General features: G+C 43.2%; 1 protein-coding gene across 1 annotated transcript in view; it reads left to right on the top strand.

Annotated features, from left to right (window-relative positions):
* Positions 1-279: 279 nt before the first annotated feature.
* Positions 280-16,681, top strand: part of angpt4 (angiopoietin 4) — a 31,597-nt gene continuing 15,195 nt past the window's right edge. Inside the window, exon 1 of the mRNA XM_041034856.1 lies at positions 280-1,469. Within this exon, the coding sequence (XP_040890790.1) occupies positions 1,077-1,469 (393 nt within the window). The 5' untranslated portion in view covers positions 280-1,076. The remainder of the gene's footprint in view (positions 1,470-16,681) is intronic.

The raw sequence follows: 16,681 nt of genomic DNA on the forward strand, positions 1-16,681 counted from the left end.
TCCCTTAATCTTGCCCCTTTTACTTTTTACTTTTTCTGGCTACTTTTCATTCCTTCTTTCCTCCCTCCCTCCTTCCTTCCTTTCTTTCCCTCTCAGCCCACGAATAGAGAGGGTACTCTAATAGACCTCCCTCAGGTCTCCTGTCCCTCCGCTCCTCCCTCCCTCTTCTCAGTCTCTCCTCCTCCCCCCTCCTCCCTCCCTCCCTCCCTCACTCATTCCTCCTTTTCTCAGCCAGCCCCAGATAAGAAGGGGGCAGAAGTATTTCTCTTCGGCCACTTCTGAAACTGGAGCCACCAGAAAAGGATGGGAAGGAAAAAAGATTGTATTTTTCCTCTCTTCTTTATTTTTTTAATCCAGGACATTTGACGACTGAGAGGTTAATTTTAATCATCTTCCATTTACATGCAACTTTAAATCTCTTTTTCTAATGTTTCACTTTGTCTTTTAAACATCTCTTTTATTCTCTTAATCAGTTTGGACATTCACTATTCCCCGTCCTCGTATCATTTCTACTCCATCTCCCCCTCTTTTATCTTATTAGCCTTCTCTCCATCCTTGTTTTCCTGACCTGGACCTGCACCTGGTACATTAAGGAACAGGAGTGGGTGTCAAGAAAACCATGACAGAGCCGCACAGGGTCAGTCCAGTGGACCCATTCTGAAAAATCATTATCAACAAGACGAACTGGACCTCAGAGAACAAAATTAAGACCCAAGGACGAAAGAAGGGGAAGAGAAAAGAAAGATGGATCCCAAGTACTGACCAACTCATCTGATGCACATCTTCACCCCAAGTGAGGAAGGAACGGGAAGCGGTTCGATCGAGACCAAAGACAAGGTGTCGCTCTCTGTGTCTGCATCCAGAAAAGTGTATTCTTCAGGAAAAGTGATCTTCTGAAACAAGCTGAAGAGACTTGCAGCAGAATCAGACCTGATGGACTGAGCGGTAGGTGCAGAGACTCGTGCATGCATCCTGCACACAGATGTTTTTATAAAGTGAATTGGGGTCAAAGTGTAAATGAGCTTCTCTTGACCCTCTTCGCACTGAGAGGAAACACTTTGATATAAAAGAGCATCATGCAAGACGTAAATCTCAGCCGGGGGTTGCTGGTGCTTCTGCTGCTTTGGACCTTGTCAGTCGTTGCTGAGTCAGCCGGCGTTACGAGCGCAGAACGAGGAGGAGCTGGAAGAAGCCAGAGGAGAGGAGGAGGTGGCGGCGGAGGAGCTGCAGAGAAGAGAAAGAGGTACCACCGTATCCAGCATGGCCAGTGCAGCTACACCTTCATCCTCCCGGAGCTGGACGGGTGCCAGGCCGGAGGACCGCCGCCACAGACTGAACAATATGGTGGCTCCCGCAGCAGGGCGAGCGTCGTGCAGAGAGACTCGCCACCGATTGATGGTGAATGGTCGGCTCAGAAACTGCAGCACCTGGAGAGCACAATGGAGAACAACACGCAGTGGCTGCATAAGGTAAAGATGAAGAATCTTCTTTTTTCCTCTTGTTTGGAGACCACAGATCTCACCGTTACCCTAAGATAATGTAACTCATATAGAAAAGATGTCGGTTGCTGCTGTTTGTCAGATGGTAGAGTTCAGCAGAAAGTATGTAGAGCTTTTTATTTCTAGTCTGAAAGTGTTTCCAACGCCTGCTGCAGAACATGCTACTGAAGGCATTGGTAGATACAGTGGAGTAGAAATAACACTGATTTGTGGGTGAATGCAACAGGAGAGGATGGCAGAGTGTGCTGGACTGTTGTTACTGCATACGTGTGTGTGTGTGAGTGTGTGTGTTTGATGTGTGAGTGCTGCCACATGCTGTAGATGGATGCTCGGTCCCTCCATAGACCTGGAGAAACAAAACTATGAGAAAAATGTGCTGGACACTAACGAGTTCTGTGACTCAGGATTCTTTCAACACAAACTACATTTACTTCAGCATCTGTGTACGCAGTGTGTGTGTACGCAGTGTGTGTGTGTGTGTGTGTGTGTGTGCGTATGTTATTTTAGATTGCGACAGCTTAGACTTTCTTGTGTGGTGATCTGTAGGACAGAGATCAAAGCTTCGGGTTATGACTCTGGATGAGTGGCAGCTGGTTTCAATCAGGAGAAGCAGTGAGTGTTCCCTCCTGTTGTCCGAACAAACTATAATTCTTCCTTCTGTTTTACAGCTCAGACTATGCAGTGCATAATGAACGCCACTGTAAAACCTTCCTTCATTATCTTGCATCTATCCTGCAGAAAATGTTTACTTTGCTAAGTCAATAATATGGAAAACAGATCTTTTCTTAGAGATCAAGTGTACTGATTATTCAGCTCTTCTGACTGTTCAGTCCACTGTTGTCCCATGAAGACTGCAGAGAGAGATCTGCCGTAATGGTATCACCTGTCACGTCTCTTCACCTGCCACTGATGAGCTTCACAGGGAGGGTGTAACGTGTAGTCAGTCCTTTATTGTTCCCCAGTTCCACCTGCAGTGTGCGGGAGCCCAGACCAACCAGCAGGAGCTGTCAGTGCAACAGCAACGTTAACAACCCTCACCAGCTTCACACCCAGGAACATGTACAACTAAGCCAGTGATGGCACTACCAGGAATCAGCAGCTCTGAGGCCGCACTTAGGCACAGCGGTGCTTTGAGCTAAATGCTAACATCGTGCTAACATGGTCACAATGACAATGCTAACATGTTTCGCAGGTATAAAGTTCGCTGTGTTCATCATTTTAGGGGTCGTGGGTTTGAGTCCCACTCCGGGTGACACCACCTCACATGGGCTCTCCACCTGTGGGAGGTGCTCTAGGACCTCGGTGCATTGTGGACTGGGCGGGAGTTGCCCCCCTGACCTGGGACTGGACTCAGCTAAGCGGCGGATCATGATATGACATGACACAAAGCAGCTGGTCTGAGGCTGATGGGAATTAGTTTTTTAGATGTTTGGTCGTGAACCAAATATTTAATTGAACAAATCAAAAAACTGACCTGAAAAATGAAGTTATTACTGTTTATCTGTACAAACTGTTGTCCCGATTCCTTTAGTAGAAATTAAGCTTTCTTACTGGATAAATTTTTAAAAATGGCGGCGATACAGGAAAATTCAGGGGATCACTGAAGTCAGTTGGATTCATCCTCTGAGGACCATGAACACCTGTACCAGGTTTCATAGCATTTCTGTGGTAGTGGTGGAACAATCAACGCACATGACATCGCCACTCGTAGATTTTTCAGCAATAGAAAGACTTTAGTTCAGAAAGCGAGCAGAGAGGCTGGTCTGTGGTGGTGATGACTGCTGTCTATTATTAGCACTGTGGAACTGGAACCACACTGGCTGAAATAATGCAATGAACACACTTTGCTTTTGAAGGCGGCCGTATTGTATGAATTATTGACAGCACGCCACCCAGATGCCAACAGAGACCTGTCCTTCTGTCTCAGTGGATGAAACAGGTACTCGCTGCTCTGTCAGTGGACGTTATTTACGTTTTTCAAATGAAATAAACACTGACCGGTCATGTAAGAGACCTTTGTGTGCAGCAGTGATCAGAGATCGATGTGATGAGGACTACTGCTCATGGATAAATCCTCAGTCACTTCAGCCCTGATGTGCAGATTGAAGTGATTTCAGTGCAGCAGGTGATGTTGATCCATGGAAGAAAGGAAATGTTCATGAATAGAATGTGTGTGTGGAGAGTCCCCATTCATCATCATTACAATCATTTACAGGTTACAGAAGAAAGAAGGAGCCGCAGCATGAATAATGCTTCTGTCTTAGACATCATAACTCTTACAGAAGGAACGAGGAGTTTAACCACAGATTTATTTAGATTTCCTTTTTTTTCCTTTTTCATCTAATGTAGCTTTTTTCCACCTTGTAATTGCTGGTACATGGATATTTTTCACTGTTTTGAACTTGAATGGCCAAATGACCAATGGATTACTTGAGAAAAATAATCCACATGTTAATCGAAAATAATTGGTACTTTTAAAATAAAAAAATGTATATGTATAAATAAGTAAAAAAATATAGCATTTAAGCAGAGCAATTTGTTAATAGCATCATGTAAACATGGCCATCAGTGGGGCCACAAAATCCACACCTTAAGCAAATCTTCATGTTTCTCTAAGCAGAAACGTGTAAAGGTAATTTAAATCTTATATCTTCCCTGATCTCCTGATCTGAACGGTTTGATGCTCATCATAGATTACGCAGGTTCAGATTCATTCCAGTGTAAATGGAGCGAGTAAGACTTTGATTATCTCTGCTGCCCACCAGAGTAGATTTCTGTGTCCTGGTAGCTGAAGGATGGATTGAATTACTTAGGAGAAAAACGTTTATCTGCAGAGTGTAAATTCACAGTGCTTCACTAGATTACACCTCTGAGATCTCAGCGGCCGTGTGTGTGTGTGCAGCATGTGTGTACATGTGAGATTAATGTGTAGCTATATAAGAGCCTGCTTGCGTGCCTGTGCGTGTGCTGGTGTGTTTACCACCCACACCGTTAAACCTCAGAGGAGGCGTGAGTCCAGAGCTGAGCTCTGCAGCACCCTGACAGGAGAGAGAGGGCTGGCATTTGACCTTTCACCTTCAGGGTTCAGTCAGACTCATCAATATCTAATCGCTCTCTGACTCCAGAACATCAGTCATGTTTGTCACAGTCGTCTCATCAGAGCTTTAATTCAGTTCAGATAGAAGATAAAGCCCAAAGTGACATTTAAACTCATTGTTTTATCTGAACAAAAGTCCAGAGCCAAAATTATTCAATTTCCTGAATCACGCTGATTAATTTTCTGTAAGTTTCAGCTCTAGTTTGCTGCAACCCAATGCTGCGTGTATGAACAGGCTTTTCTGTAGACCTCTTCAGTAGAGGTTGTAGACTGGACAACAAAGGTTCTGTAATTACAAAAGAGATGAGGACTTGCACAAGGCAAAGTTTTCTGCAGAGCCACAGCTGTCTTGTGTCTGAAGTCAGGCTACAGTAAAGTATCCCGCTCCTCGACCCCCTTTGGCTGAGACGCTGTAGATTCACTCTATTTGTTCAAATTCTTCTCAGTATTTGCGTTTCTCTTGTGGTCACTGGTGCCAAATGTTTTCTCTCAGAGCTCAGGAAGTCACAAATCACATGTTAAAGCCGCGGTCCTTCACTTCGGTCAGGTTCAGACTGCGGCACAGACGACGGAGCACGAACTGGCGTCTGTGACGTTTGGCCTCGCTGAGAACTGAACATCTGACAAACCTGAGCTCAGCTCCTCAGTAACAGACCACTGACCAAAGCCATCAGGTAAATGCAGTGTAGAGTTGTACCACACTCCACCATATAAACTGATGTTATAATAATAATGATATATCAGCTAAAACAATGGATGGAAATTGGCTTTAGGAATAACCACAGTCTTTAAAAGCAGCAGCAGCAGCAGAGCACTCTGTCCATAATCAGCTGAACTCACCTACCTCAGCAGACCCCTCCCACTCACTTAGGAAAAGAAAGTTAGCTTATTGGCATCAGTGCACAGGATTTCAGCTCAGTCACACAAATCACCTGCTGGGATATTAAAATATTTTATATTAGTCTAGACTCTCACTTTGGCTCAGACAGTGCTACAGAGGGTTTTTACCTGATTCTGTTTTTAAGAGCTGATGTTCATGACCACCACTTTAGCTGTAACAACAATAAAGTCATACACATACGTACATTAATACACAGTCTGTGCAAAACACCAGGCAAAAGTGTGACTTAGGTTTTCTCAGGTTTCACACTCGCTCAGTCATTCTTTGGTTTCATGGGGTTTGGTGGCTTCTGAGGGAGTCGGTCTGTAAACAGCAGTAAGTGAGGTAGTTAACAGGGGGCTTGTTTAGTTTTCTGCCAAATGACTGACTTCAAATGAACCTGAGACTGAGAGAGAGAGAGAGAGAGAGAGAGAGAGAGAGAGAGAGAGGAAAGCCACTGTGGTCAGATCACATCATGTGTCTATCAACCGCTGCTCGATACCATGCTTTGATGTAGCCAAAGGTTATTTTGATGATAACCCTCTGCAGAGAGACAAAGAGACCGAGAGGCACAGGCGACTTTGATCTGTAAGGAGAAGATGAATCTGAAAGAGAGAGACAACACATGATGCATGTTTTATTTTAATCTGTCGCAGCTTTGGGTTTGTCCTGCGCTGTAAAATAAAATGTCAGCTGAGCTCAGAATGTTCTGCGTTTTATGGAAGATATGAATTTTCATATTGAGGAAATATCGTCATAAATTTAAAAGATTTCATATGTGCCTCATTACGAGTTACGAGCATGTTTATGGCACACACATGTAAAAGGAGTGGAAAACACTGTAGCTGGTGAATGTTTTCATTATAAGTAAATTACAGTGAAACCGAGGGTTTTACAGAGTTAGAGCAGCAACACACACACACACACACACACAGTTAGATCTAGTTTTATTGAGGCTCATTGTAATAAACTAATACTACACAGTCTAACATTTTAACCATGGATCTAAAACAATATGTGCTTTGTTTTAATGTGTGTTGTGTGAATATTTAATGCTTTAATAGCAAAAACAGCAGACGGAGGTATTAACTCATAACATCAACTTTTAAGCTCCACAAATTAATGTTGTTTATATTAACAGTTATTGTTTAATATAAACATAAAAGGGATCAATCACAGTGACAAACCCACAGAGAGCAGCGACCAGCTCTTCCGTTCTCACCGCTCTCCCAGTCTCTTGTTAGCTCATCGTTTTCGTTTCACGTCACACGTACTGCTGCTTCAGTTCGTCACCGGCCGCGTCGCACGACGCCGGCAGCAGCAGTCGGACGTTTTCAGCACACAAGCTCAGACAAAGTGAGAAGCACAGGTAGTTCTATAAAGCTCATGAATGTGCACCTCCTCATGGACAGGTCAGATCAAGCAAACTGTTTTTTTAATCCAACTTGAAACTCTCAGTTAAAAGAAAAGTAATGGAGGCTTAGGATCAGAATACAAAAGATTCACGAGAGACGCCCAGATGTGAGAAGAATAATAAAAAGTGTGCTGAGGATTGTTTGCACAGTGTTTAATCTGCAGAAACACCTGGTGTGTGAGCTGCTGTTCTGTGCTCCATCATCCTTTACAGCCGCACATCAAACAGCTCTGAGCAGACCCCACCGACAGCACTAATAACGGCCTAATGACAGCCATTATCTGCTGGTCAGCCTCCTTAAGTCTAAACACACTGCAGACAATTCTGCTTTTATTCAGCAACTGGTTTTTTAAAAGCATCGTTTAAAGTGCAGTGCGGTGTGAAAACAGAGAAACTGACCCCAACTTTAATTGAACGAGGGGGGAAGTAGATTCCTCAGTGAGAGTAAAAGTCCTGCCGGCGCATCAAAGGCAAAGAAACAGGCTGAGAAACAGGAACATGGCCACAGTGACGTCTGACGGGGCAAGAAAAGCAGCAGCCAAACAAGCAGACAGGTTGTAAACAAACCAACAGATTATCTTCAGTAAAATATGTCAGGAATTGAACATTGAAGCCAAACTTCCTGCATTGTGATTTTTAAAATCATGTCTCCTCCATCTTTCAATTCTTCTTCAGTATTTGTAATAAACAGAAGATCCAGGCTTCACACAGCAGCCTCACCTGCTTCAGGACAGATACATTCACAGTAATTATTTCTTTGATCTCCCCAAAGTCGAAATGAAGAGTTTATAGGCTTTTGTTTCTGGGATTCTCTCTGAGTTTATTCCCCTGTGGGGAATGTTGGGAATGATGATTGAGGACTGGAGGCAGTGATGGGAATGTTTGGGAATGGTTTTACCACAGGCGGCCGTTTTATTGTGTTTCTTGGAGAGCTGCAGCGGAGAGGTGGGAGTGTGTTGGGGTGTTTTAAAGCGGCTCATAAAAAGATTTGTCTGGCGTGCGCTGGCTGAGGAGCTGGTGGTTTATGATCTGATAATGTGAAGGCCAGAGTCTCTCAGCCATGTGTTTCTGCTGCGGACTCAGGTGTTTGCAACACTGACCACCTCCAAACTAAAGACTTCATCGTACTTTTGTTTGCATGTTTGTGTGTTTGTGTGTTTTTAGGTTTTGTAATATTTGATTTTATGAGATAAAATAAGTTTAGAAATGACAGAATTGCTCAACATAATTACACAAGCTCCAGGAGATGACGAGAACGCTATAAAAAAGTGATTAAAAACATAGAAAACAGCACCAACGCAGGAAATGTAATCACAGGGGAAGTGGCTGTGGTCATGAGTGGGAGAGTGTGTGTTTCTGTTTGTCTCTCTGTGACTGGGACGTTGTTCTATTGTCCTGCAGACTGAAGTAAACGTCCATACATGGTTATCGATACCAAGTTAGTCACAGCTTTTCCTAAAGCCACCTTCCTGAAAAGCAGTTTTTTGCTGCAGGAATTCATTTGACAGAGTCACTGCAGGTTTTGTTCCAGTCGTCGGTGTGTAGCTGCTGTTCAGAGCCACTGCTCAGTCATTTGGGAAAACGGACTGAGAGCATAATTCAGCTTGACCTCTCTTTATGTTCGAGTTTATCCATCTTTAGGTTAAACAAAGGTCTTTTTCAAAATTCAGAGTTTCTCGTCAGCTCTGTCCTGCTGCTGTGTCCTGCTGCTCTGTCCTGATGTTGGAGATCTGAGCATTAATCCTGTCTGCAGGAGATTACATAGACAGGTTGAACACTGTGCGGTGACTCTAACACCAACAGTGAAACCTGTTATACAGCGAGGTAATTATTGAATGTAAATACAGTGAATGGTTATTGTTGAAAAATGATTTCTGTAAATATTAAAACTACTTCCATCAATCAGTATTCACTGATGTTATAGATGAAATAGAGAGTGAGCAGCTGATAAACTTCCAGTTATTTCTAAATGTGAAGCCAACGCGACCTGGAGACGTTTATTCAGAGGACAGGTGAGAAAAGTGTGACAGGTGCCGACAAACAAAAAGACATGAATCTGGAAGTAAACAATAAACTCAACTAAAGTAACTGAAATAACAGTCACACAACTTTTTTCTCTATCGTTCATGTAATTAGAACCAAACTTTCCAGGAAATGTTCAGAAATCATTTGGGAATAGTGACTCTGTTTGTCACTGAGCTACAGATACACAACTTCCACAAGCAAACGGCTACATCGTGTGTATGAGCTGCGGCTGTGTGCGTCTCCGTGCGTCTCCTGTCATGTTATCACGGGCAGCAGGATAATCTCTGACCACATGTGGCTCATTTTCAGGCCCAGTCACCGAGCGCTTTAACTGCCCCACTAAAAAAGAAACGCACCAGTTTACGGGAGTTTCTTTTTAGTGGGAGCCAGGTCGGTCCTGTGTATCTCTGCAGCTGATTGCTGGGCCCTTATCAGCACACTGTGACTGGCTGCCAGAGACACACATCAGACAAGCTGACAGAGACGTAGAGGGAAGGAAATAAAAGAGAATGAGAGACAGTATCTGCAGTCCACTGATATCACTGAGAGAGAATCACAGTTTATTTTTTTTCTTGCAGATAAAACAGATGTTTATATCAGAGTTAAAAAATCAGTTAAAGCTGTGATTTTTTAAAGAAGCAAGGTGTCATCAAAATGCTCAGATTCCCTGTGTTTGAGAGATTTTATACAAGTTTAGTGTTTTAAACTTATAATAACCAGGATGTGTTTTTTTTTTTTATTTGAAAACGAGGTGAAACAGCTTCTTTACTGGACGATGATGATGATGATGATGTGATGATAGAGGAGCCTGAAAAGTCCCTGGAGAAAGTTTTTGGATTACAAAATCCAAATCCGTCCCAGTACGTTTCGTCACTGTTATGAAGAGTTTATGGTGATATCACCTGGACGTTTACATGCAGCTGCAGTAAAATCAGGAAGTTAGTCAGAAATCTCAGTGTGGGAGGGAAGGCGGCAGTCTGAATGAACACAGTGAATGAGTCAGTGTGCAGGACAGAGACACCAGAAAAAAGGAAAGGAGGATAAACCAGAGGAAGACGTAGTTCAACACTTCCAGACGAGTCGCCTGTCAGGCCGTAAATCACTGCAGTGAAGCAAAGCGAGCAGGACAGAGAGGAACGAAGAGGGTGAGAGAGATAAAGTCAGCTCAGATAAACGGAGGTGAGAGGAAATGTAAGGCAGAAACAAAGAACAGAGGGAGCGACGAGACAGAGAAGCAGAGTTTTACTACATCAGCTTCAATATTTACAAACGTACAGTGTCACAGTCTGAAGTTAAACCCTCAGTGAAATCTCACAGAAAGAAAAAAAGAAATGCTATGTGGCCAAAAGTATTTGGTCACTACACATGCTCTGAGCCGGGCTTCTTGGTTCCAGTTAAGGGAAATCACAGACTTGGCTCAGCGTCTGCTCTTCAGACCAGTGCGGTGACTCAGAGGGAGGGGTGGGTGTCATGTTTGGTATATTAATTAGTCATCTGTTTGTGCTTCATTGGTTCCTGCTTTTTCTTTTCCATAGATTATTTTTTTAATAAACACCCAACATTAAATCAGAATCAACTCCAATCAGCCCCACACGGCATGCAGTTACACAGCAGAGGGGCTGATGCCCAATCATGGTTACGCAATCATGGTTGTGTTTAGCTGTCCACATATTTTTGGCCATTAGTGAGGATGGGACCTTTATCAGAAGGAGGAAGAAGAGATGAAGAGAAAGTGGAGAGTTTCTTTGTTTATTTCACTTATCTCTAACTATCTATGACACACACACACACACACACACACACACACACACACACACACACACACACACACACACTCTCTGCCTGCACTGAATTTGTTGAGCAGAGAAATATGATTAAATTGTACCTAACAGAAAGTCATTTTAATACTTGTGGCCTGAGTTGGACTCCCAGCCAACACGTGTGTGTGTGTGTGTGTGTGTCCATGCACATGTAATGCGTACACACTGTGACTTCATGATGAAATCTATAACATAACTTCAGATCATTTCTTCGTGTTCTGTTCTGCAGCTGCTCTTTGTCTCACTGATTTGTCTAAAATTTTAACAGCACTTAAATAAACTCAGATACTGAGATACGTTACACAAACACACACTTTTCTTCTAATCAGCTGATCTGTTGCACAGGGAACGACCATGATTACACGCATATATAAAAACAAAGTAAAACACACACTCAGACAGAACAGTCTCTGTCTCTCTCCCTGTCTGTCTCTGTCTCTCTCTCTCCAATACACAAAAGAACTCATATGGTGGTTCCACACAACATACATACACATAGCATACATATACATAACATATACACATACACATATAACAATACTCTAATGATCAGTTGAAACATGACTCATCTGTCATGTATTCAGAAACACACACACACACACACACAGCCCTCTCTAATCAGCTGATTCCCTTTGGATGTCCATATTTACTGGGTTCATTTGTCAGTTAGTTTTTCCCAGAGAAACGCTGCTGTCAGCAGAGCAGCTGGAACAGAAACAAACCCACAGTCAGCAGCGTTCCCATTACTGGCCTGAGAGCTGTGTGTGTGTGTGTGTGTGTGTGCATGCACATTACGAGATTAGCATGTTGTAGTACGTACATTACAAGAGAAGGACACTGTTTGTGCATCAGATATCAGATGGATTACCTGTTAATTGAGCGTGTAATCTGCTGTGTGTGTGTGTGTGTGTGTGTGTGATTGTTAACTATAAGGGAAATAAAGGCAGTGAGATAAACAGAGTGGTTTTAATTAATAACTCAACGATAATTAGATGGTTATGCAGTAACTTGTGGTCGCTGACAGTGGACGGACAGGTGGCAGGAAGGTGTTTCCGTGGTTGTCCTTTGGTTTTAAAGAAGCGTAGTTGCTACGTTGGTGTAAATAAACACAAACAGTCCAGCACTCACATTCATGTAAATAACATGAGGCAGAATTCAGCTTTGCTTTCTGTGTGAATGGACTTTTAAAGAACGAGTCACATCTGTGTGTCTTTTGTTATATGATCGATAATATAACAGAATGACTGCAAATCTGCAGAAAAGTTCAGGTGTAACTTCTGGATTTTGCTTTTAGTTATTATTTTGCTTTTTGATAAGAGACGCAGAAGCTGCACTTTACAGTTTGTCAGTTTGTCAGTGGCAGTCTTCAGTTACAGAGAGAGCCCTGTGTCTTTAGTAGATGCAGGAGTCCAGTCTTTTCTGTTCCAGTGAAAGTTATATAATTTGCTTTTTTAGGTAAAGATCAAACTCAGCAGCAGAATATGATACAAGCAGCTGTTTAAAAAAAAAAAAAAAAACATGGTGCAGCAAAACGCCCTCTGCATTTAACCCTGAGTCATTTGGGCTGATTTGATGTCAGCATTAAATTGTTCAATTTCATGTTGAACTGGATAAAGAAGCTCAGTTCGGATGAAATCGCTCTCTGCTGCCAAGACAGGTGGCCAAGTCAAACAGGGGTATGTTATTTAATCATGATTAAAAGCAGTACTCAGGGCTAAAGTGATTTTATTTAATGCCACAGGTCAAATTTGTGATTAAATGAGTGAAAATCAATCACTTCTTGTAATAGTATACAAATAAGAGGCTATCAAACACACGTACGCGCGGATACGTACACAAACACACACACTCTCATGATGAATGCTGATATTTCACGGCTGACGTGTTTTGGGGAGTGTTTGTGTTCGTGGAGTAATACAGTACGTGCCGTGTGTGTTTGTAATGATTATTCAACCTGTCATCGAGCTCTTAGCCTGCTGCCATTAATTCAGCCCACTTAGCGCTACGTGCTGTGTGACAGTGCCAGCAGCAGCAAGCTCTGCTTTCATTCAGCTTTCATTACGTCCAATCAGGTAAAGATCAGATGATGATGTAAAAAAAAAAAAGATCAAACTCATTTTACTGATTCTCCAGAGACAACCTGGGAGACTGTGGACACTGGTGAATACAGAGTCGCCACAGACATCAGGAGGATCAGAGGAAGGTTGGACCCGGGTGGGTTGGACTGGGTCGGGGAGCCTCCAGAATCCAAACATGTCGTCCTTTTCGGAGCGTCGGGGTCTTCAGAGCAGCTTCAGTGCTGCTTTTCATAGATTCTCCAGATCTGTGAACACACTTTACACATCAGAGTCTGTTGGGTCTGTGGACGACAAGTTTGTAAAGTAAAACAAAGAGTGTGGAGTTAGAAAGAAGTGAACTTTCACTGGCCGCCAGAAGACCAGGTCCCAGCACCATCAGCACTCTGGATAAACAGGCAGTGCTGACAGGCCAGGGAGGGGTGTAGCTGGAACCTCCGTCGTGTTGTTTGCAGTTTGATGAGCTGTGAGTTTTGACGAGCGTACACCCTGATACACTGAAATAATAAATGCACAGCCAGCTACCCACCCATAAACACGCTCGGCTGGGGTCGGAGACCATTATTTTGTCATTACTCTGCTTTTCTCAGGGGGTCTTGTGATAAACATTCGGTGCTTGCAAAACGCCTTCAGCTCTGGGATCCAAAGAAAATGTTGTGTGAAGTTGACATTGTGCAGAAGGTGAACTTCATCGTGCCTAAATATATGTTAGTAAAAGTTTCAAGATGCAATAAATAATGGGATTAAAGGGAAGATTAAAAAAAATGAAACCTGACTTTCAGGTAATGATTGTTGCCGAAGTGGATCGAACACTTGTGGAGATGCTTCGTTGACTTTCAGTGGTGAAACGTTTCCAGGAAGAGACGTGTTTTCCTGCAGCTGCAGTTAAAGTGTTTTCTTTGATGTGCCCACATTCAGTTACTCCAGTTAGCGTCCAGTGTCCCAGTATTTATTAAATATGTTCACTGGTACAGCTGTAGTGGCTTGAATGCAGCAGACACAGCTGGGTTATTTGAGTGGGAGATGAGGTTTTGATTTTATTTTGATTTGATTTGATTTGATGCCACAGGTTGGACAAGGTCTTTCTTCTTCCTGCATGAGAGTCTGTGATACGACACCAGTTGTGCTTTCTTTGTCACAGTTGAAGGGCAGGTCACTGTACCAGCGTCTGAGGCCGCACTTCGTCAGCTCACGGCCGTTTGTTTTTTCAATTTAACACAGCAAGACCTTTACAGCATCACAAATAAGCAGCGTGGCACCCAACAACTGAGCAGGACGCAGGATTCACACTGAGTGAGGCATTTCTGTTGGAGAAACGGTCACACAGCTGATTCACACTTCTTTTTTTTTCACGTGTAACATTCGATCAGTTGTCATTTAAAATCTGGTTTCAGCTGATTAAGCTTAGCGAAGGTTTATTCAACCACATGACAGTGGAAACAACAGCCGGCTCTTACAGTCTTCACTGATTTGGCATAAACCGGATGTACCTGAGGCTCCGTCGTCCTAAAGCCGTGTCGCATCATCGAGGTCGGACACACGAAGACCTCGGTCAGTTAGAGCTCAGGAAAACAAACCAGCTATATTTGGCTTAAAATGTTTTGTATTTATTATTTTGAATTTTCACATCAGTCATAATCGTCTGCACAGTCATTGTGATCAGATTAAAAGCTTTAAATTCAAGGTTTTTAATCAGTTACAATGAGCATTGTGAAAAGCTACTGCCCCTCAGACGTCAGTATTTTCTCTCTGAGGTGAAATGACTTCTTACTTCGGAGTGTTTTCAGTCCTTCAGTTCTCAGTGACTCTGCCGTCGGCCGTTGTGTGTTTGTTTATGTGAGTCTGAGAGAGGAATCTCTCCTTTTGGCCTGGCGCTGCTCCTTCCCTCTGAGCAGCCGGGTCAAAGCACTCAGGCCCAGTTTGGGGGAAGCCAGCAGCATCTGAATTGCAAAGAAAACAGAAAATCCACTTCGGGCTCAGTCCTGACTTTATGATAACACGTTTTTAATCGGCTGGAATCTGCAGTCGCAATCAAACGTCGCATTAACCCTGAATCTCCGTGTAATTACAAGTCAAGGACAGAGAATATGAAGTGAGTTTCTCCACATGAACAAACAACCGAGAGGAAGTGTTTACAGCACGTCTCGGCAGAAATTGTTGACATGTTTTGTGTATTGAATTTTTGTGCATATTGCAGGATGCTTGGTTTGTTGATTTGCTTGTGGCACTTTCTGTAATGAAAAGTGTTTCTGCTGAGGGGAAACAAACACTGAGGAGAGCTCTGGTGTCTGTGTCTCACATTCTGAGGATCTCAGAGGAGGTCGAGTCTGGACAGTCAGTGTCAGTGTCGAGTGGATGTAGAACCTACAGCGCTCGCGTCTCTGTCGCTGTTCACCTAAAGGGACAGTTCACCCAAATCAGAAGGGTAGAAACACTGTGCGTAAGATATGTTACAGTAAGATGCATGTACTCAGTGAGCTGCTCAGAGAACCAGCACGGCCAGTTTGTAATGATTTATGTCGAACTGAAACCGATGAGGAAGACAAACGATGAGTTCAAGTGCTGATGCCGCCGGTCAGGAAAGTTTGGAATTCAGGATTAAATTTGTTAAATCAATGTGTATTTGGACGGAGGACTGAGGATTCAAATCAGAGGTGTGTGTGTCCGTTCACTGCATTTCAACTTTGTACTTTAGTCCGACAGGTGGATTTTTTTTCCCCAAAAAACTTCCTTCCTGCCGATTTAAGGAAGCAAAGCGATCAGATCACATGATAATTTGTTGTTTTATGATATCAGCTTCCCCAGAGCAGGTGATAATCCACGGACTGGCTGCTGCAGTAAAGCAAACAGAGTCTCTCCGACCAACAGACCACCGACCTCGTAGGAGTAAACAAGGAATAAACAAGATGTTTCAAAATAAACAAGCGTATGGGACAAAAGCACAGTGATAACAGCTACAAAGGGATGCATGATTATTTAGATGTCATACTGTAATGTCTACATCTTACAGAGCAGCGGATCAGTCACTTTAACTTTACCTGAGTCCTCTGGATTACAGATCAGCGCTCCACAAACTCTTTGCTACCCAAAAAAAATCCGATTCATCTCAGCCTCACCTGACCTGTCCTGCAGAGAGACATTCTTCATGCTGTGCATCACGAATACATGGTTTCTGTTTTACATCCAAAGTGGATCAACATATGTCCAGTGCTGAATGTGAGCGTTTAAAACCTCCGGCTCCCAAACTGTGAATAAATCTGCTGCTTTTCCTCAGCGTGTTTCGTGGAGAGTTTGATGGGTGAGTTTTACAGCCATCAGTTACACTCAGATAACAGCTCACACTAAACAAATATTTAACATGCACACGCAGAGCTCTGTGGATCCTGACCACACAAGGTTATATGGACAGACATGGAGATTTAGTTTGAAATGCCATAAAAGTTCTCCCACGTACGCTCAGAAGCCCTGAACGATTTCTGAAGCTCGTGGTTTCTGTGGTTCTGTTCTCAGCTGATGCTTTTATTCTTGTCTGTCCTCGGCCCTGTAAAGGAAATCTGACACAGCAGGAGGTTCACATATGACAAAACCATCAGTGAGAACAACAGTGTGTGGCCCGAACAGCATCGGCTCTGTCCTCTGCTGCTCTCTGACGTAGATCTACACTGTGTACGCTACAGTTTGAAAAGACTTTTTTTTAACCTGCTGAAACAACCTGTAAATATGAAGCTTTAAGTTGCATTAATCAGATTATTCAGTCGACAGAAAACTGTTTTGATCATTGATAAATTGCTGTGTGTATGAAAGAAAACCAAAATGCTCTGGTTTCAGCTTCTCGGATGTGGGTATGTTGTGGTTCCCTCAGTCTTTTGTG

Source organism: Toxotes jaculatrix, chromosome 3, assembly GCF_017976425.1.
Source record: "Toxotes jaculatrix isolate fToxJac2 chromosome 3, fToxJac2.pri, whole genome shotgun sequence".
Classification (NCBI taxonomy): Eukaryota; Metazoa; Chordata; class Actinopteri; family Toxotidae; genus Toxotes; species Toxotes jaculatrix.